General features: G+C 39.0%; 1 protein-coding gene across 3 annotated transcripts in view; it reads right to left on the bottom strand.

Moving 5' to 3' along the window:
• Positions 1 to 1163: 1163 nt before the first annotated feature.
• The window catches only part of cd2ap (CD2-associated protein), a 193887-nt gene continuing 172597 nt past the window's right edge, over positions 1164 to 22453 (bottom strand). For all 3 annotated transcript variants that reach the window (XM_059981583.1, XM_059981582.1, XM_059981584.1), the window contains 7 exons: positions 16452 to 16590; positions 13354 to 13481; positions 9439 to 9542; positions 7233 to 7331; positions 6138 to 6289; positions 3789 to 3852; positions 1164 to 2526 (listed from right to left, as the gene is read on the bottom strand). In XM_059981583.1, coding sequence (XP_059837566.1) covers positions 2485 to 2526; positions 3789 to 3852; positions 6138 to 6289; positions 7233 to 7331; positions 9439 to 9542; positions 13354 to 13481; positions 16452 to 16590 — 728 coding nt within the window. In that variant the 3' untranslated portion in view covers positions 1164 to 2484. The remainder of the gene's footprint in view (positions 2527 to 3788; positions 3853 to 6137; positions 6290 to 7232; positions 7332 to 9438; positions 9543 to 13353; positions 13482 to 16451; positions 16591 to 22453) is intronic.

Here is a 22453-nt window from a genome sequence, read left to right as displayed (position 1 = left end):
TTAGCAGCTTAGATTGCTGGAAGATTAGTCTGATAACCAATGCACTGCAACACATTCATACCCAGTATGCTGCAGCTCCAGCGCCTCAGTAAGGTTACAGTAGATTTTCCGTTTCATGTTGATTATTACTGACCTGTGTCATGAAAATATTTGTTCTGTGGGACTAGTACAGTGCAATGCATAAATTTTTTTTTATTTGATAGTAACTAATTAGTGCACACCCAGAGAGCATAAATAGTGAGGTACTGTTCATGGGTTCATTGAAATCTGATGGTGAAGAGGAAGAAGCTGCTCCTAAAATGTTGAATGTGTGTCTTCAGGGTCCTGTACCTCCTCTCTAATGGTAGGAATGAGAGGACTTGTTCTGGATAATAGAGGCCCCCTTTCTGAGGCATTGTCTTTTCATATGGGTGGCAGGAATGCATACTATTTTTCCACGGTCTAGACTTGTTTGAACGTTATTGCTGCTGCAGTTAACCTGAACAGATGGTACAAAACCTTTTAGAAACTATTAATGAACCTGATTACTGGAAAGGTAAATGGTATATTGGCCCTTATTGCAAACAAATGCTGGAATTCTTTATCTCCAAGATTCCAACGATTGCAGAGTTACCAGATTGTGCTTGGAACATAATCACAGGTCTGGTAGAACTCCTGGCTGGTAAACCTGCCAGAGAAAGGACTCCCAAGCAGAAGCGGTCTTTCTCATATCAGCATTGACTGTTGAATTTAAAGCAAACAAGGGACTTTTATTCAGAAGCAAAACAAGGGCCGAGTCATTGTTGGAAGATTTGGGAGTCTGAAACATAATGTGTTGACGCTATTATTTATTCGTTACTTTGGGAAAGTGATGTGCACAGTCCATCACATCAGGGTGGAACAGCAATTGATGCTGATAGACTAATAGTCACAACAAAAGGAAGATTGGGAAAAGGTAACTGGCAAAATATTACACAACTGAGAAGATTATTTGTTACAAATCAAATAGGATTTACGTTTGAGTATAACTGCTCTATAAATGATGTCAAAGCCTTTTTTGTTTTTGTCAGTATTAAAGTAGCTCAATAAATATAGTTAATATTTATCTTGATGTAATCTCGACATAGCTTTTACAGAATTCAGGATTATTCCATTATAGTTCGTTAAAAATACAAGGAAAAAAATTAGACAAATCAATATTTTCATTTTAATATAGACATGTAAAAGAAATTCAGAATAAGCATGCATTATTATACAGCATCTGTAAACGCATTCTTGTAGAAGCCACAATTACTAAGATTTGAGTCATGGATTATAAGTATTAAATTCATTCTTTAATGAAAGATAACTCCTGAAAATAAAGCCAAAAGGAAAAATATAATTTGAATGTGTTTACAAGGAACAGAAAACTACGACATCCAAATATAACAGTGGAATTTACACAATGGCTTGCACCATCTTGGTATTGCTGTGTAACAGAGGAGAAAAACACATCAATTTTTTTTTAAATGATTGTCATTCCTGATTATTTGTTTTGAGCTTAATGGCAGCAAGAACTGTTGAAAAGCAGTCCCCAAGAGCACTTGGTTTTAAACCACACCAGGAGTAGCTGGCTAAGGAAACAAAAACATATGCATAAATGCAATAAGACATACTTTTTCTTCCCCTTCAGAAGATTAGTTTATGATCGGATCTGAGATGTTGACTGAAATGAAAGCTAGGAACACAGGTAAAACTGGAAAAGTTGAGAACCATAATTCATCAAAAGAGTGTATTAAAGATACACGGGATGTTTGCTAATTTCCTCAGATCCATTAATGTCAAAAGCTCCCTTTATGGCAAGTAATATGCAAATAACCAATACATTTGTAATATAATCTTCTATATGAAAATACATAGTCTACTCTGCATAGGTAATTGGTCTGTTGTCCTCAATCTTTTGCCCCTTGAACAGAAACTTTATATATTTATTTAATACTTTCATCTGCAGGCTTCAATCAGGCACAATAGTGTTTAACCTGGTAGGAATGCTAAAATACATTGTATACAGCAAAATTAAACTCCCTTTCCTGTGTAGAGGGCAAATCATCTAATATCTATTTAAGCTCCTTCCCCTTGAGCAGAAAATATTTGTGTAAATCTTATATATGTTTTGCATAACTACAACAGCAGATTCATTAAAAAATTAAACTACATCTTAATTAAAAATTTAACATCTTACCCCTTTATACAGATTCAGTAGTACAGTAGGCAAACATTCTTCATGAATGTGTGATCTGAGAGTCCAGCACAATACAAGATAAGGCCTCATTAATTCACATTGGCAAGAAATTTACATCATACAATTATACCCATCTCTATAAAGATTGTAGCCTTTAACATTTTCAAAAAAGGACCATAATTATAATAAAAGGGAAAAGCCATTTCTAAGTACTGGTCTTCTGGGGGACTTGCAGCAGCATCTGAAGCTTGGCAAGTTGTATCAAGTAGAGAATTAAATGTAGTTCATGGAGGCTGAACTGCTTTCTTCAGTTTGTCTACCTCCAGCTGTAAATAATTAAATATTATTAATGTTACTGATGCAAAGATCTTGAAGATAATTAAAATTAATTTCCAGAAAATATCTAAATGGATATTCTTCACTCATGCAGAAAATGAAAGAAGTTGGTAGAATATTCCACAATCAAAGTTATCGGATATGCTGTAGTTAGCATTAAGCATTCTGTTCTATGCATGGGGAGGACTGGGTTCAAGAGCCACAAGATAATTTTGCAGCTCTATGAAACCCTGGTTTACCAACTTGGAACATTGAGCTCAGTTCTGTCACCTCGTTATAAGAAGGATGTAGAAGCTTTAGAGAGGGTGCAGAGGAGATTTATCAGGATGCAGCCTGGACTAGAGGCACTTCTTATGTGGATCGGTTAAGCGAGCTGGGGCTTTTCTCTTTGGAGAAAAGGAGAATGAGGTGACTTGGTAGATGTGTACAATTTCATAAGAGGCATAGATCGTTGGACAGCCAGAGTCTTTTTCCAAGCGCAGTAATGGCTAATACTGGTAGAGATTTTAAAGATGATTGGAGGAAAGTACAGGGGGGAATATTGAAGGCAAGGTCTTTATAAAGAGTAGTGAGTTCATGGAACAGCTTGTCGGGGAGTGGGGGAGGTACAGGCCGTTATAAAACTCTGAGAAAGGAATATGGATGATAGAAGATTCAAGAGCTATTTCGGAGAAAAAGATTAGATTGATATTAGAGTAGGTCATAAGGTTCACACAACATACTAAGCTGTTCTATGTACTTTAGGAAATGCAAAACCATGAATTATGCACTTGAATGATGAGTAGAACTCGATAATTAGGTCAAGGTCATGTCCTTCAAATATAAGGTGTGAAAATCTGACAGATATTCAAAATTATGAAGAATTTAACTAAATGCTTAATAAAAAAATCCATTCCTCAAAAAATCAACAGCTAAATGCAGAAACATAAACATTAGAAAAAAGAATCTGAAATGACTAGCAGATATTTCTTCAGTAAGAACTGATACAACTAGTACAGCAAATCTATAATTTTTAAAATCAGAACTGGAGAAATCCTTAACGAAAATTTGAAATGTGAATGAGACCAAGCATTAGTTCTATAAGCAATCTACAAAAGGCACAAATGGTATGAATATTCACCTTTTGAATTATAAAACAATTCAACAGTAAAAATGCAAATCTTGTTCAGCAAAATAAATGGGATAACTAAATTAAATAATAATGACAGAAGTTTCCTTGGGCCATATTAATCTGCATGGTTTTCACTTTTACCTGTAAGGAAATACGATGTTTCTTTTCTTCCTCAAATTCAAGCCTTAGCTCAGTTATTTCTTTTCTGTGGACAACAGATGAATGTCTTATTACTTCAGAAAACATTGGTGGTTCTTTTCCTCCATCAGATATAATTAAGCAGACTTGCCTGTCACATTTTAACCTCATTAGGTCTAATGTTCCAACACTTAAGATTTGGAGGCAAGTCTGAATCAAGTTAAAAGCCCTCCAACATTAACTCATAGAAATGCCAGCATCTGAAGAGGTAAACGGATGAGACCTGAAGCTAGCAATGCCAAAAATGTTAAATTAAAACAAAACCGCAATTAATCAAGTTATTAAGTTGCATTTAGTTATGTATTGGAACTTTGTGCTCTCCAATTTGCATTTGTACACCATTACAGTGTAGTATTAGAACAATTTAGATAGCTCAGCAATAATTTCATTCTTATTAACAAAAGCATCAAATCGTTCCTGCTTCGTTGGAATTAAATAATATGGAGTGCAGAAATCTCCAATCCATTTTCCACCAATTCCTCCAGGGATGCAGCTTCTTTTAAAATAAACTCAGCAAACTCAAAGAACAAATTAAAGTAACAAGGTAAAAGGGATTTATTTTTGATGCCTTGTGGACTCTTATAAACACAAATGATAAGTAAGATGTATATAGCTTACAATAAATAAATGAGAAAATTATAAAGCTATTCATGTAATTATTTGCAATGACTCCATAATTATTTGCCAATTTTAAAGTAATATATTGATACTAATATTTTGAAAGTTATCTTTAAGAACTGAAATATTCAAGTGCTTTTGAAAAATAGTGAAATCTACCTAAATTTATATTCCAAATGCTACAGTTCTTGATTCATGCTCATGTTCACATTTACTTAGCCATCCAGGCTCAACAGGACGCTCAGAGACCTGGGCCTTGACCCTGCCTTGTGCAGCTGGATCCTGGACTTCTTACCAGTTTGTCAGCAGGTGGCAAGAGTGGGCTCCCTCACCTCCACCCCTCTGACTCACAATACAGGAGCCCCTCAGGGCTGTGTACCAAGTCCCCTCCGTTACTCCCTGTATACCCATGACCGTGTCGCCACCCACAGCTCTAATTTGCTAATTAAATTTGCTGATGACACTACATTGATTGGCCTAATCTCAAACAATAACAAGGTGGCCTACAGGGAAGAAGTCAACTCTTTGACACAGTGGTGTCAAGAAAACAACCTCTCCTTCAAAGTCGCTAAAACAAAGGAGCTGGTTGTGGATTACAGGAAGGATGGAGATGGGCTAACCCCTATTGACATCAACGGATCTGGGTTTGAGAGGGTGAACAGCTTTAGGTTCCTCAGCATCCACATCAGTGATGTCCTCACGTGGTCTGTACACACCAGCTGTGTGGTGAAAAAGGCACAACAGCACCTCTTTCACCTCAGACTGTTGAGGAAGATTGGTATAGGCCCCCAAATCCTAAGAACTTTCTAGAGGGGCACAATTGAGAGCATCCTGACTGGCTGCATCACTGGCTGGTATGGGAATGGTACTTCCCTCAATCGCAGTGCTCTACAGAAAGTGGTGCAGACAGACCAGTGCATCTGTAGATGTGAACTTCCCATGATTCAGGACATTTACAAAGACAAGTGTGAGGAAAGGGCCTTAAGGATCATTGAGGACCCAAGCCACCGCAACCACAATCTATTCCAGCTGCTACCATCTGGGAAGCAATACCGCAGCACAAAAGCCAGGACCAACAGGTTCCAGGACAGCTTATTCCGCCAGGCCATCAGACTGATGAACTCACAGATTTGAGTGTATTCTATGTTACACTGAATGTTCTCTTTATTATAAATTACTATGACTGCACATTGCACATTTAGACGGAGACGTAACGCAAAGATTTTTACTCTTCACGTATGTGGAGGATGTAATAAGGTCAATTCAAAAACTTAATGGCTTGGTTGCGCAGAACTATGGTGTTATTTAAGTATTCATTCAGGTTGAGCTGTGAACAACCATCATATAAAAGATCATCTAATGCAACAGTAACGATAGTTGAAAATCTGCAACATGAAGTGCTTGAGGAACTCAGCAGGTCAGACAGCACCTATGGAAATAGACAAACGGTCAACATTGCGGGCTTCAAGACTGAACTACAACTTTAAGACTACCTACAATAGTAGGTAAGGCTGAGACTTTTGGTTACCTACTCGCCCTAATGATCTAGAAGGAAGGATTCATGAAAGTGAAAAGATGGATGAATGAATAAATAAATAACAAAAGTAATAAATATACACCAAAAAGTAAATTATATATGCTGTTAATAATTTTAAAGAATGCAAAAGATATTACTTGTGCTGGATCTTCAGTTTCTCAACCAAAGTCATCAGGTCAGCTATTTGTGCCTTAACGTCGTCTATGGTAGTCTTGCTCCTATCATCTACTTCAGTCATCTCCTTCACCTCAGTAGCATTCATTATTCCAGTATTTTGTTTGAACGATGGCTGAAATATGGTGGAAGAATATGTAATGAGATGGATAAATACGAAGATTTCAGAGACATTCTGAATTGGCATTAGGATTGTTTACTAATCACTGACAGCATAAGCTTCTCCATTTTGAACAACTTTGAAAATGTACTTCAGTAGCTTGCTATAATAATTATATGTCAAAATGGAAATAATTTGGAAGATGTGTAGCTTGGGTGGTTGATGGTTGGGCTGAGTTGTTCTCAGAGTTTGGCAATTTACTTGTAAATGTTTTGTCACCATGCGAGGAGACCTTGCTGTTAATTGTGGCGTGTTCTCCAAATGCTTGGGCTTTATATACTTTCCAATGAGCTGAGCTGTATTCATTTCAGAAAATTAATTGCAGACCTCGATCCTATTTATGAGCTGATGCGTGCAAAATTCCAGACCACAGTGTATGAAATTCACCACACAGCCAATTAGACTTCCTCCCCACATCACAATTGACTTTCCAAAATGACATCTGATCGGCTGACTGAAAAGTTTATAAAGTCCAAGCATTCACAATCAACAGTGAACTGACAATGTCTTCTGGCATGGCGACAAGATGCTTGTAAGTGATTTGCCAATATTGGAGGACAACTCATCCCAACCGTATGTCAAAAATCTTAGATATGTACACAAATGTTTGATAACTATAACAAATTGAATAACGCTGTACAATGTACTCCAATCAAATGCATGGCCTTCAATATTGCTTAAAACGATAAATAACGAGTATGCAGCTCTGTGTGTCATAATGTTCTAGGTATGTTACAAGTTGTCCAAGTTTACAATTGCTAGGTCACTATGCGGAAACATATATATATATATATAAATCATACTGCATCAGAAATTCATATCTTTCAAATATGCTGAGCTCAACCACAGTGATTTGCAGTCATGCCATGCTACATATGTGCAAAAACTGAATATATACCTTTTTAATTATTTCTGACGGCTTTGGTCTGAAAGTTTCTTCTTCATCTTCTTCTTTGATTGATTTAGATTTTTTATCTAAATGACTTTCACCCGAAACCTGTCAAAAATTTTTTTTAAAGATGTTAAAAGGAATCTGCTTGAAAACTATTTATTATATGACATACTGCTTTGCTTCTCCATTGACTTTCAAAGAGACCCTGTTTACTTTTTAGTTACACTCAAGTGAAAAATAAACTAAAGAAAACTTAGCAATGTTAGCAAAATTACTAATTGGTTCTCACAAATATAACTCAATTCTAAATCTAAAAGTTAATGTTTGTGAAAAACAATGATCCAATTGGAAATGCAATAGTAACTATTTCCTTTGGTGCATCTGATGCTGATGTCTCTATCTGGTAAGCCATCACTACAACTGACACAGCTGAGATAATTGAATTCTCCCACTGTTCTCAGTCTTGTTCCCTCGATAGTGATAGCGGGGCTGGTCGTAGCTGTTCAAGATAGGACTTCTATCTTGCTTAGGCTGAGGGCAAGACCAAAGAGATGTGCGGCTTTGGCAAATTTGTTGACAATTAGCTGAAAATCAGACTCAGTGTGAGCCATCATAGCACAGTCATTGGTGTAGAAGGCTTCAACTTTGAGTTTCTTGACTATTTTTGTTCTGGCAACCACACGGGTCGAAGAATGACCCATCAACTCTGTACTTCAAGTAGGCGCCACATTCAATGTCTTTGATTGTGTGGTTCAGCATATATGTGAAGAGCAGGTTGAAAGGCATGCCCCTTGCTCCACTCTGTTTTGAATATTGAAAGCCTTTTCTTTTGTCTATTTGGGAGGTTGCTGGAGGTTAGAATAATGATACTGAAAAATACTGAAGTTTCAGAGCACCATTTTGGGAATCAAGTCATAAGTACTGTGTGCCTACTGTTGCCATGTATATTTTGGTTTAATGGCTTATTACCCGTGATTTTTTAAAATTAAGTTTTATAAAATTACAACCACCTTCCTATTTCTTATTGGTTCAAATAGAGAAAAAAAACTGTCAAAATGATGCAAAAAAAGGTCTCTTCTTAAAGTCTATGAATTCCCACACAGCTCTTGAAAAGTTTAAGCTTATTTCATTGAAGCATATATGAATACCTACGAATACAGACAAATGAATCAGTGTTCCTCCGGCATCAAGGCAAACATAAGTCATACAAAACAAGATATAATATAGCCCAAATCCCCAAGTGACATATCCTGTAGATTGATGGAGCATGAATGTTGTCAGCAAGAGCTGACAAGAAAAATGTCCAAGACAATCACTCGTTGTTATAATGCACACGGCCTTCATGCACTGACTCCGAGGCCTTTTCATAGCGTGCAGCAGCACAGTCCGCACCAAGCCCAGCTCCTCCGCAAACAATCGACTCACTGATGGGGTAGACCTGCCCCACTTGGAGCTACCAAAATCCAGCAGTGTCTTGAGCTTGTAAAAATGGATGCTTAAAATGACAAGAACATTTCCGGAGAGGCTACAGCAACCGAGCCTGCAGCCATCTTACTGGAAGTGGAACAACTTACTTTCATAGTTTTTGTCATCAGCTCATTCTTGTTCCCATTACCTTGCTAGTAACTGTTTTCAGATCTTTGCTAAGTGCTGCCTTATTTGTTACCTCAGCCTCAATTTTTTCTATCATGCTATAACCAAACTTCTTCCATGCAAACCTTAGCCCTCAGTTTCTCCCTTTCCCTCAGGCTACTCTTTACGCTTTTTATCTTAAGGCTGCTAGAACCACAGATGTACAACTTTGTGGCCCAGACTTTGCCATGTTTTCTTGATGCCGCTTGCTCTTTGTGACTTGTACAAGTTCACAGCTCTTCATTGCTTCTAGCAAACTGGCATTTATTACAGAGTGATCATCATGTATCAAGTATTTTATTGAGGCTACATAACGAAATTTCATTGTCCCTTCGTCTAACATTTCAAAGTGACAGCTAGTCAGTAACAATCAAGAACTGTCAACTCTTCCTTTCCTGTACACACAAAGTCGCATCAGTAACTTGGCACAGGCCCCAAAGTGAACTCGTGGCCGTCCTACTTTTATGGCCCAATATCCCATGAAGTCACTGGGAATTGTACGAATAATTCTGTACAGGTATAAACAAATAAAACAGTTAAATAACATTTCGCTGATCAAAAAGAACTCAGGTTGACTAACCATAAAAACGCTGGGAGGCCTTCTCCCTGGCAATCTTGGCCTGCTAGCTGTTGGGTGAGAGAGTTTCTCACTAGAGGATTCTACAGTGTCAAAACTGATGAGATCTGAAATAGAAACAACCTCTGTTATATTATTTATAAAATACAGCAAATTCTAATGAATAGGACCTGTTATGCCAATATTTTTTAAATTAGCATTGAAATAGCAATCAAATATTTAGCAACTGAGCTATAAAGCTTCGGTTCTATTTAGTACAGAATATTACAAAATAAATTTTGACAGTGAAATAATTGAACTAGAACTACTATCAAATGGTACCGTGGTCAAAAGAGTTCACAGCGTTAACCACCTAGGACTGAACATCTTCAATAGCCTGTCCCGCCCTAACCATGTAAATGCCATGACCAAGAAAATGCAACTGTGCCTCTACTTTCTGAGGAGACTAAAGAAATTTGGCATGTCCACTTTGACCCTCACCAGTAATTACAGATGCACCACAGAAATCATCCTATTGGGATACATCACAGCTTATTATGGCGATAGAAGAGAATTGGGGATGCAACTCGGCATATCACAGAAACCTGCCAGATTTCCTCACCTCCATGAATTGTCTGCATCAGGGGCTCCCAGCCTTTTTTTATGCCATGGACCAAAACCGTTAAGCAAGGGGTCGGTGAACCCCAGGTTGGGATTCTCGCTGCCTCAGAAAAGCCACCCACATATCAAAGACCCCACTCACTCCAGCTATCCTCTTCCCCCTGCTCCCATTGGGTAGAAAATACAAAAGCTTGAACGCATGTACTTCTAGGCTCAAGGTCAGCTTCCATTTTGTTGTAACGATCCCCTAGTATGCTGTGATAGAACCCTAGCCTCATAATCTACATTTTTATGGCCTTGCACCTAAGCGTGCAGTTACACTGCACTTTTTAACATTGTCACTGCTTTCCCCTTGTACTACTCAACGTACTAATGATCTCAAAAGGATGGCATGTGAAACAGCTTTCCACTGTTCCTCTACAGGTGACAATAAGCAACCAATAATAATACCGTCATTAACACAACCACCAATTCTATTTTTATGGCGCATTTAAAGCATAATAGGGTTTCGTTTGACCAATAAAACAATCAGGGCTAGTCCAGTCAATAGGGTAGAATGGTCAAAGAGCTAGGTTTTAAGGCACATCAAAAGAGATAGAAAATTGAAGTGGAGATTTAAGCAAGAGCTTTGGATCCTGAGAAGAGGTTTTCAGCAGTTGATTAATTTCACAGCCAATCAAGGAAATGGAATGGGAGGATCACTAACATCTGCAGGGCCATGGTCTTAATAATAAGACCAACAATTTCAAACTCAAGGTCTTGCTTAACTAAGAGCCAACACCTTTTATAGCAATAATAGCATGTCAAGTTTATTTGTCACGAAACAGAAGTGTGATAGGTCAGATAAGATCAGCTCTCCACAATCAGACCACACAAATGGCAGTTTGCAGGGATCAATAGATTTTATAAACGTCTTAAAATGATTATTCTTACTGAAGTGCCCATGTCAGCTGTAGTAGTCCTAAATGGGAATAACTGATGATTCCCTTCGGAGTTGCACAAGAGAGTCACCATATTCCACGGCCATCGTGTATGATCAGGCATCTCACCCTGCCCAAAAAGAGCAGGGTGAGCTGCCACAATGACCATCACCCAGTTGCCCTCACATCTACTGTGATGAAATGCTTTAAGAGGTTGGCCATAGCCAGAATGAACTCCTGCCTAAGTGAGGACTTGAAGCCGCTGCAATTTAACTGTCACCACAACAGTTCTACAGAAGATGCAATCTCACTGGCCCTCCACTCTGCCTTGGGCCACCTGGACAAACAGGCTGCTGTTTATTGATTACAGCTCAGTGTTCAGCACCATCATACCCACAATACCAATCAACTACCTCCAAAACCTGGACCTCTGTACCTCCCTCTGCAACAGATCCTCGACTTTCTCATTGGGGAACTACAGAAATGACATCTCTTCCTTACTGACAATCAACACCGGCACACCTAAAGGTTCCCTACTTAGCCCACTGCCCTATTCTCTCTACACACATCACTCTGTGGCTAGGCTCAGCACAAACGCCATATTTAAATTTGTCAATGACATGACTACTGTAGGCAGAATTTCAGATTGTGATGAGAAGGCATACAAGAGCAAGACAGGTCAGCCAGTTAGGTGACGTTGCAACAACAACCTTGCACTCAGCGTCATTAAGACCAAGGAATTGATTGTGGAACAGGAACGGGAAGTCTAGGGAACACACACCGGCCTTCATCAAGGGATCAGAAGTGGAAGGGGTGAGCAGTTTCAAGCTCCTGGGAGTCGACATCTCTGAAGATCTATCCTAGGCCAATACGTTAATGCAATTACAAAGGCAGCACAACAGTGGGAGGGATTGAGAAGGAAAATGGATCAACTACGATCAAGTGACTGAGCATACACATTGGGTCGAATGGCCTAATTCTGTCCCAATGTCTTATGGTCTAATATTTCATTAGGATTTAAAGGAGATAATAAATGGCTTAGGTGGGACCACAACAAAATAACAACTATTTTGGGAACAGCAGAGAAATTAATGGAAGAAACCAGGCACATAAAAGATTCATTAATTTTCAGAATGATAATTCAGTAACTCTCCAAAAAAAAAATCAACAAAGAAGCTTTGGAAAAACTCTTATGACATGGAATCTGAAATGCTGTCTGAAGAATGCTGCTCAAAAAGAAAAATACTGCAATTCATATTCTGCCAAAAGGATGAGCTAATAGGCTTAAAATAACATTACAAGAATTTAATAGAATAAATAATATTGCACAACATACCAAATTAAAAAAACTCACTGTAGTGTCTTGAAGCTAAATTAAAATTTTGAAGCAGAGATAACTTGAACATTCAGGAAATTTGAAAGTTTTAACTAATTTTGAAATTTCTAAGGTTAACGAATCAGCGATCTTTTGATATTGGACACAAATGGTTGGGTTCCATACTGAAGATTCAAGTTTATTTATCACGTGTACATCAAACCATATAGTGAAATGCTGCGTGTGCATTAAGAACCAACTCACCAGAAGGTGTGCTGAGGGCAGCGCACAAATGTTGCCACACAATCCAGTGCCAACATAGCACGCCCATAATACTGGGCAGAACAACGCAGAACACAAGAAGCAATGAAAGCAATCCTTCCTCCCACTCACACACAGTCCTTCAAATCGAGGTCAGGCAGTCTTCTTCACTCTCCATCCCAGAGGGGACTCAGGCTGGCAGACACTGGGCTCCAACTTTCCCAGTGCACTCAGATTCACAGATGCAGCTCTGGCCAACAGGCCTCAACTTCTAGCCTTCCGAATCAAACCTCGGGCCTTGATCGTCAGCACACACCAATCATCGAACAACGATGATGGGACCTTGAACGCTACACTTCAAACTCCAGTTTCACTGATTTGCAGTCATCAGAACTCGAACCCCTCAGCCTCACGGAACTTAAACTCTGCAGGCCCGACATTCAACTGTGGATGTCCCGTGCCCGTGTCGCCGGTCTCTGAATGTGGAGTGGAGACTTAAGACTCCGGCTTGACCTCTAATTCCCCCCACATCCCTGTCCCTAATCCCCTAACCTGAACGCTAACTCCTCTCTAACTCCAAAACCATCCTTATGAAGTTAAAAAAAAACCCTTAAAGAGCAACTAAATCTGAGCCATGACTCAACGGTGATTGCAGCTTGGCGTCACCTTTATAGATACACAAAACTACTGGAACTAGACATGAGTATTTATGCATAAGTTTTCATTATAGAAGAAAATTTCATTACAAAAGAATCTTCATTCAAATCATTCACAGTTTTTAAAAAATAAATAACTAAACAAATTAAATCTACTCAGCCTTACCTATATCAGAAGCTTTGTCAAATACTATTTCTGTTGACTTTGGTCGAATACTAATTTCAGATTTTGGTCTAAACACTGCTGAATCGAGGTCTGGCTTTGGTCGATTGCAAGGCACCTCTCCATTTACCCTATTGAAGAGAACAGAACTTGTTAAGTGATTGATCGTATGTTTAAGGATATAATTATCCATGATTACAGAGCCTATAATTTCACATACAAGGAGTCAATAAAAAAAAAAATCCAGAGTTATTACATTCTTCCAGGACAAGTATTTCTGCTAACGAAACTGATTGATCCGATAGCACTGTCAAACAATCATGCGATAGCATTCCTAGACTTGCCACTGATCCAAGATTGGGACGGAGGAACATCCAACTCCAGTCATGGAATGTATGCAATCCTTGCTTACTGTCCTCATCATGCAGATTCTAGTGCTACACAAAACTGGGCTAACCTGCTTAACATCAATATGACACCTGATTGATCTTTGAAAGTATACTCCTGTTGATATTAAATGAAGTGAATCTTCACAAGATGTCCAGAAGCATTCACTACCGAAACCAGGGACTTATTACTTGGATAATTTTCTCTACGAGTAGACTGGAGACGTGGACTACTGCAGGGCAGATTCCAATGTTGCACCAATTGACTGGAGAGTAATGTTGCTCAGAAAGACCAAGATAACAACAAAGGGGCAGAATAATTCATGCCAAAGATCTTTATGTAATTGTTCAATCTAAGTTTTCAATTCCTCCTGCAGCACAGTGCTCTGCGCTATTATGAAAAATAATCCAGGTCACGTAACACATCATTCTTCATGACCTTTGTTGAAGTTATTACTACTGTTATTAAGCTATTTCTCTGGAGCAGAAAAAAAGCTGCTAGCTTTCATTGGGAGAAACTAATTGCAATACCCTAACCAGTTTGACTGGAATTGGTTCACTTGACATAACCAAATATTACTATTTATAAGAACAGAAGATATAGGAGCAGAATTAGGCCATTTGGTCCATCGAGTCTGTTCCACCATTTCATCATGACTAATCCATTTTTCCCCTCAGTCCCTATCTCCTGCCATCATCATCATTTAGGTCTGCCATCTCAGAAAATTTCCACATCCAGTCACATGGGCAGTTGGTTCAGCAAAGGATCCATTCTCAAATATTTTCTTTAAAAAAAATCAATGATTTTGACATGTTATAATTAAACATTTTCAATATACTTGCTATCTGCAAGTTCAGTTGTGTCAATACTGAAGTGAGAGAAAAAGGGTACAAGTTCAGGTGCAACTTCAGCTGTGGAGGCCAAGTCATTGGGTGCATTTAAGACAGAGATAGATAGGTTCTTGATTAGCCAGGGCATCAAAGGGTATGGGGTGAAGGCAGGGGAGTGGGGATGACTGGAAGAATTGGATCAGCCCATGATTGAATGGCGGAGCAGACTTGACAGGCCGAATGGCCTACTTCTGCTCCTACATCTTATGATCTTATAGGTACTTTCTAATAGGCATTGAGACATAAATTAAAGCTCTAATCCTGTATATAAATGTTAAAATTAAAATCAGTAAATGAGACCTGAACATTTGAGCACATAACATGGAATTTATTCTGTAACGAAAGTGCTGCTCACTGCACCGATGTACAAAGCAGCCCACTCAAATAGACTGACCTTCATGTACAAATGACTAGTGGCAAGCAATGTGTTTTAGTTCACCAATGGTGGTTTTAAAAAGACTGCTTTTACCATTCAATTTCAGAACAGGCAGTATTGTAAATTGCAGGGCAAATTGACGCATTACGCTGTCACACACGCATACCACAGAAGTAGTGGAGAGCGAGGGAACTCAGGCACAATTGATTTTTGAGTGCAAATGATACATAACAACACCTTAACAGCTCTCTTCACTGCAGTTTCAATTGCCTAATCACAGGAAGACCAGGAACTTGTACTAAGATGCAAAGCCAAATGCGATGTGGATTGTGAAAGACAGCAGGATGACAAGACACACTGATTGCACAGACAACTGACAACCACAGAATAATGTGAAGCAGCCAGTTTTGTAAATAATAGGGAAAGAAATGTCCATAAAAAGACCAGTTTTAAACAAAGCAGCCTTGGTGCATAGATACCTATGACAGATAACACTCTGAAATAAGCAATATTAGAGAAAAGACGAGGATTCTTGGTATCCTATGTACAGATATAAGGAGCCTGTGTTGATTTTTTTTCAAAACCCATTGGGGTATGAAGAACACAAAAAGTGGCAGCAAGATTTGTAGGAATCTATCAAAAATAATGCTTAAGCCTTAAATGATTGACAGTTAAATTATTCTTTTCTTATACTGAAGCAAAGGAAATTAAAAAGAAAACAAAGATTAGATTTTTGGACTGCTTCCATTGTTTAGAGCAAGCTGTAATATGATAGAAAATATCTCATAAATAACTTGAAGGTGATGCCCGTCAGGAAAGCTCTCCTTTAAAAGGACTGGAGTACATAAGAGTAGAAATTCTGTCTTCTGAGCTTGTGCTGTGCACTTGAAGACATTGGTATTTTGTCCCTACAGGCATGTACTGTTCCCCTTTACAAATATTTCCCATTATGAACTTCACTTCCACCACTGTTATAGATTGAACATTCCGGACAGAGGGCTGAACCTCGCCCACAACCTGAAATCACTACCTGCCACTCACCACAGATGGTCAAACCCACTGCTTTCAGGACCCTGAGATCAGTCAGTGAAGTCTCAGTGGCAACAGGGCTTCAGGTGGCATTGTACCAAGGTCCTGCATGCAAATATCCTAACAGGCTTTGATGCCAACCTTGGAGGAGTTTTGGCATAGATATTATTGGTCAATTTTTTTTTAAAAGTCAAACCAATGTTATGAGAAAGGCTCCAGTTTCTTTCAATCCCTTCCCATGAGAATATATGATGCTTAAAAGCTCCTCACCGAACTTGGGAAATTTTGTAAACACTTGAAGCAAAAATCAAAATTACTTCAGTCCAACATTATTAATAATTTGTGTAATATTTTTTCACCTCGTGTACATTTATAACAATGACAAATCATACAGTACAAGAACCTTAAAGATATCTTACTTGGATAGAGGAGCAGGCACGGTGGGTTTCTCTGGTCGCTTGGGAGGGGCGGCTGACTTGAAGGGATGATGCTTCATAGGGAGGTTGGGTTTTTTGGGCGGGACCATTGGGGCAGATGGTTTCGTGGACTTCTGATCATCTACACAGACACAAAAGCACAAACTACAATTAGATTATTCACTTCAACTTGCTGGCTGATTCAATGAACAGTGAAGACACTGGGAAATGAAAAGCTGAATGCTGGGAAATCTCTGTGGGTCAGGCAGTACCTGGGGAGACAAGATCGGTTAACATTTCAGATTGATGGCCTTTCATCAGAACTGAGAAAAGCTACAACTAAATTGGGCAAAAGCAGGAATGGAGAAGAGAAAAAGAATGTTAGTGAAAGGGTGTTTTTTTAAAACTGTGACTAGTAAGTGATGGCAGATAGATCCACTACAATTAAAAAACTTTCACTACCCTCAGGTGCTGTCTTCACCCAATCACAGACATACTTTTTGTCCTCTCCAGTCCTCTCCCCTTTCTAAAGCTTGAAATTGTTTCTAACTTCTGTTCTGATGAAAGTTTATGTACCTGAAACATGAACTCTGTTTCTGCCTAATCTGGTACTTCAAGAACCTTTAGATTTAATTTCAGATTTCAGGCACCAGCAGGTATTATTTTTGCTTTTTCATAACAAAACCTCATATTTGAACACTATTTCTAACAACCTATGCACAGAATTTGATGCACGTAGCACCCAGCCAGTTAATTTTAACTAGTGATAAAAATTTAATGCAGAAACTTAATGTAATGCAATATACAATCTCCATGCTCCTCACTTCCCCCTCACCTTGTATCACTTTCCAGCTTGTAACTCCTTCTCCTTTCCTATCTTCTTCCCCCTTCCTTTCCAGTTCTGAGGAAGAGTGTAGGCCTGAAACATCGACTCTTTATTCCCCCATCATAGATGCTGCCTGACCTGCTGAGTCCCATCAGCATTTCGTGTGTTCTTAAGCATTTAAAAGCTTCAAATTGCATTAAATGTTCAATAAAGAAATAAGTGAGTTTCCCTGACTACAACATAAATAACTAGTAATCTCAGGAGATGCCAGAGCCCTTCATAGTTGATCATGTAGAACTGGTAACCATTGTTTGAGGAGGAAAACACAATGACCAACCTGCACACAGCTCTGCCCCAAAAACAGATTTGACTTGTTTTATTGGTACACGAGAGGATTTAACATAAAGCAAGAATATTGCTCTACAAACAGTACAAGCTAAATTCTAAGATGCAACTCAGATGAAAGATGCTGACTCGGTTGTGCACGTGTTGCGGAGCAATTGACGTGCTGCTAAGGACACAGGCATCAACGCCCCTCTGGTCTGTGCAGACACAGCTTGATCGGAGGCAAGCGTTGATCACATCTGTAGCCTTGATTTACTTTTCCAGCAGTCATGGAATTTTAAAATACGAGCAGAAAGCAGTGGAAGAACGCAGCAGTTAACATTTCAGGTTGAAGACCCCTGATCAGACCTGAAATGTTAACTTGGTTTCTCTTCCTACACACACATCCTGAACTGCTGGGTACTTAGAGCTCTCCCATACCACCCCCCCCCCCCCCACCACCCAGTTGTCACTTTAGATTTCTAACAATTGCAATTTTCTTTTCGATTTCCCACAGTATTCTAACTGTGCTACAGATCTTGTAAATAACTCTGATAGCACTGGACAGCAAATTCTTTCCCCCAAAGATGTTGCTTCCTCAGAATTTTTTTATTTTGGTTATGGTAGTCCGCTTGAAGCTGAACACAAATATAATGCGGTTAATTGCATAACAGTGCTGAAGCTTTACAGTTGTTCAACTAGGCTAAAAAATTTGTTGATGATTTTCAGTTATACTCAGCATCTGAGGCTTCTTGCTTAAGTGTCCAACAATAACGAGGCAGCACTGATAGATTCCAGTTGCACTGATACCGTTTCTCAATGACTGCAATGTCCTGATGAAGCCTTTCACTGTCCTCGTCACTGGCAGCGCCAAGATTTGCAGAGACGAAGTCTAAATTGGAATGCAGAAAATGAATCTTCAGTAACATGTTGAACTTCATGGTTTTGTTTGCTTGAAACATGTTGTCAACCAGCTGCACATAGTTTGTTGCTCTGCAATTACCAAGAAAACTTTCAACAACACCCTTGAATGCTTTCCATATGACTTTCTCCAGTCTCACTAGAAGTTCTTCAAGTCACCTGTCATTGCCGACCTGTTTGCTTTGTGGACCAACAACAATGGCTTCCTTAATCTTGTCATCAGAATAACTAGCATCAGTTATTCTCAAATGCCAAAATCCTTCACGGGAACTTTTGTGCTTGGTGACAGTCCTTGCAGCCTTGAACCCTGCGATTCTGCCTTTGCCTTTGACAAACCCAAGTCTCTGACCAGGTCACTTAACTTAAAATTGAGTCACACTCGACACAAAGGGTTCAAAATCTGCATCAGTACCAGTGCCGCTTTCCATTCCTGGCTCATGCATCATGGCGTCTTCCTCTGCCTCCTTCAGACTCCGTGTTCCTGCTGGCTTCAGTACTGGAAGATTGTCGTCATGTGGCACAGGTCTCGTGCCTGAAGAGTGATTTGCGCATTGAAGGGATCTCTGGTTTTTTAGCAGACACTATGGTCAGACAAAAGTAGCCGTCTGTCACGTGATCCTTCTGCTCTCGCCATATCATTGGGACAGCAAATGGCATTGACTTTCGATTATCTCTGAGCCAAGCTCAAAGATCAACAGTGCATGCTGCACAACAAATGCGAGAAGCCCAGGCTTTGCCTTGGTTGCCAATTTTGCACCCAAAGTAGAGTTCATAGACTTTCTTGATAAGAGGAGTCTATGATCTCCGTCTTTAAGTTTCAAATGTATACTTGCCACAAATATAATAGAAAGGATTGCAGCTGTTGCAACATTGATAAGACACTTTGCTATCACAAGTACTCCTGAAAATACAATTATTTTATCATAATGAGTACATACGATAGAGCATGCGCATCAATGTGATTGCAAACAATATACATGTAAACACAATGTATATATTGGTGTGTGCATGGGCTTTTGTAGCCTTTCTAATATCTGTCTTGCCATGTAGCATCTGCCCTGCTTAAACACGCCTGGACAAAACAGAAAACTTTTCAGATTATATTGTGGGCACATTTTAATTGACTTGAATTATGAATTGAAATAACAAATCTACGCAATTACAAAAAAAAGGCATGTGATAGAGAAGTTTCATGACGATTTTCATGATCAGCAGCCCAAAATCCATAAAATGCACCAAAAAAGTATTCAGCGGGCAAAATCTTTGTTGCCCAGCGTAGTCATGGAATGCTTTTAAAATGAGATAACAGGAAGGCTCTTTTACGTGATCCCAAAATACAGTTTCAAGCTTACAATTTAAACGGCTTAGTGAAATGAAACACCACAATTTATCAGCAATGAACAGTAGTACATCTTCAACATGAGAGATGGCCAGTATATCTTGTTGTTTGCATGGCAGAGAAAACTGATGTGGGCACCCCTCAGTTTCCATACCAGCATTAACAAGATGGTGCAGATTTGTTCTGTTGAGATGATCAGATCCACCACTGATCACCGGTCGTCTCAGCTAGACTCTGCTCATTTCCTTGGTGGGTTAATATTCTTATTTCACTGGCACCTATTAGATTACTTCAGTGTCATACTGAGAACTGACCAAGATACCTGCACCACCCATGTCACGACTGGTACCTATGACTGCTGGCCTGCCTAATCTGCTGAAAATTTGGCTCCAAAACAGCAGAGGCAACAGAAACAGCCACAAGAAAACAAAAAGTCAATTTTGAACTTCCAAAGATCCCCGCTAAGAGCTCAAATTTCAAAATGCACGAAGTATCTGTACTATATACAACCTTGTCTCCCGTTAATGTCAGGTTGTACAGGCGGCTCAAAAGCTCAGCTCCGAAAGGGAAATCACAGGCCATCGATTGCACTATATATCCGAGAAAAAGTGTGATTATTACAGTAATTTACAGTTTTGTTTGCTACCAGCTAACAGTCAACAGTGCTTCACCAGCACCATCTTAAAGTGCATCTCCTTTTAGACATCAGTACTAAACAACCTGATGACTCTCAACCAACAGGAGCCACGTGGTGTGTCATCTGCCCTGAAGTTCCCCATAATCAGCACCAGTGTAGAGACTGGATAAAGATCAAACAGCAAGACTAGATTGGTGAGAAAGGGCCAATCAATGACAAACTGAGCAAACTGAAATCCAACCTACAGACCAAGGCCCAACAGAAAACTTGTGACCTACAGAACACAGACACAGTGGAAAAGAAAATGAAAGATCAATAAGATCTGCCACAGACTTCCATGGTCCACCACAATGGGATCCAAGAATAGAGACAGTCAGCACACACTGCAGCAAAATTTCTACCGATGACCGCAATAGCACGAGGTTACCCGGTGGAAAGAAGAAAGGATATTTTTTAAGTGTTCGTGACATCTCAAAAAGGGAACGTAGTGAGAATCAATTTGCTTGAGAAACAACAGGAGATAATTGTCACTTTATGGCCATGCAGATTAAAGAAATTCACTTTTACACAATTCACAAGTCACTACTCAATCTGTGAGAGTTATAGAACAGCACAGAAAAGGGCCATTCAGCCCATCTAGTCTATGCCAAACTATTAATCTGCCCAGTCCCATTGACCTGCACCTGAACAATACCACTCCTATCTATGTACCTATCCAAATTTCCCTTAAATGTTGAAATTGAACCCCGCATCCACCATTTCCACTGGCACCTCGTTCCACACAATCACTACCCTCTGAGTGAAGAAGTTCCCCCCCCCCCATGTTCCCCTTAATCATTTCAATTTTCACCCTTAACCCGTGACCTCAGGTTCGAGGCTCACCCACCCTCAGTGGAAAAGCACTGCTTACATTTACCCTATCTAAACCCTTCCTGAACTCTAGGGAACGAAGTCCCAACCTATTCAACCTTACCCTATAACTCACATCTCCATTCTTGGGAATATCCTTGTACATTTTCTCTGCACTCTTGCAATCTTACTTACATCTTTCCTGTAGGTAGGTGACCAAATTAGGCCTCACTAATGTCTTATACAACTTCAACCTAACATCCCAACTCCTGTACTGAGTACTTTGATTTAAGACAGCTAATGTGCCAAAAGCCTTCTTTACAACCCTATCTATCTGTGATGCCACTTGCAAGAAATTATAGATCTGTATTCCCACTCATCAGTTAAATTTGAAGAAACTTGGGGACCGTTCATTCGACATTTTCATATGAATTAATTTGACCTCTCCCAGACCTTCTCTTTGCTTATTCTTGTTCTGGTATGGAGTTCCGGAGTTTTTGGCACTATCATATACAAATAAACTGTTATTATTGCCCATGTTAGTTTAGTTTAGTATTTTTTTTTCTCAATATATATTTTTTGCTTGTATTTTCATAATTTTTTTTCTTTTGATGATTATTTTTATCTTTTTCATATAATTATTATAGGCTTGATTGATAATGTACTATGTTTTCCTGTTGATATTTTAATAGGATATTGTTATCCTATTATTAATTGAATTTCAAGTCTAATGCATTTATAACCTATTCATCATTATGTTATGTTTTTTTATATATATGAAATTCAATAAAAAGATTGAAAAAGAAAGAAGATCTGTATTCCCAGATCCAACTGTTCTATAGCACTCCACAATATGGACTGAAAATTCACTTACAGAACTTATGTAAAAATAAATAAATCAACATTATTTTTCCAGCTTGCTTTTCTTCACACATGCATGTAATACAGTCTTCACATTATAGAAAAATCCCAATACATCTTTTCCAGGAATGCCCTTCACCCTCTCTGCATTTGTGTTGAGATTAAAATCTTGTAAACTACAAGGAAATTGCCTGCAGTTTACAAGATATTAATCCCACAGGAATTAAGATTTTCTTTAAATCATTCAC

Source organism: Hypanus sabinus, chromosome 10, assembly GCF_030144855.1.
Source record: "Hypanus sabinus isolate sHypSab1 chromosome 10, sHypSab1.hap1, whole genome shotgun sequence".
NCBI lineage: Eukaryota > Metazoa > Chordata > Chondrichthyes > Myliobatiformes > Dasyatidae > Hypanus > Hypanus sabinus.
The sequence above is the reverse complement of the archived record's forward strand: the minus strand, read 5'-3'. Positions and strand labels throughout refer to the sequence as shown.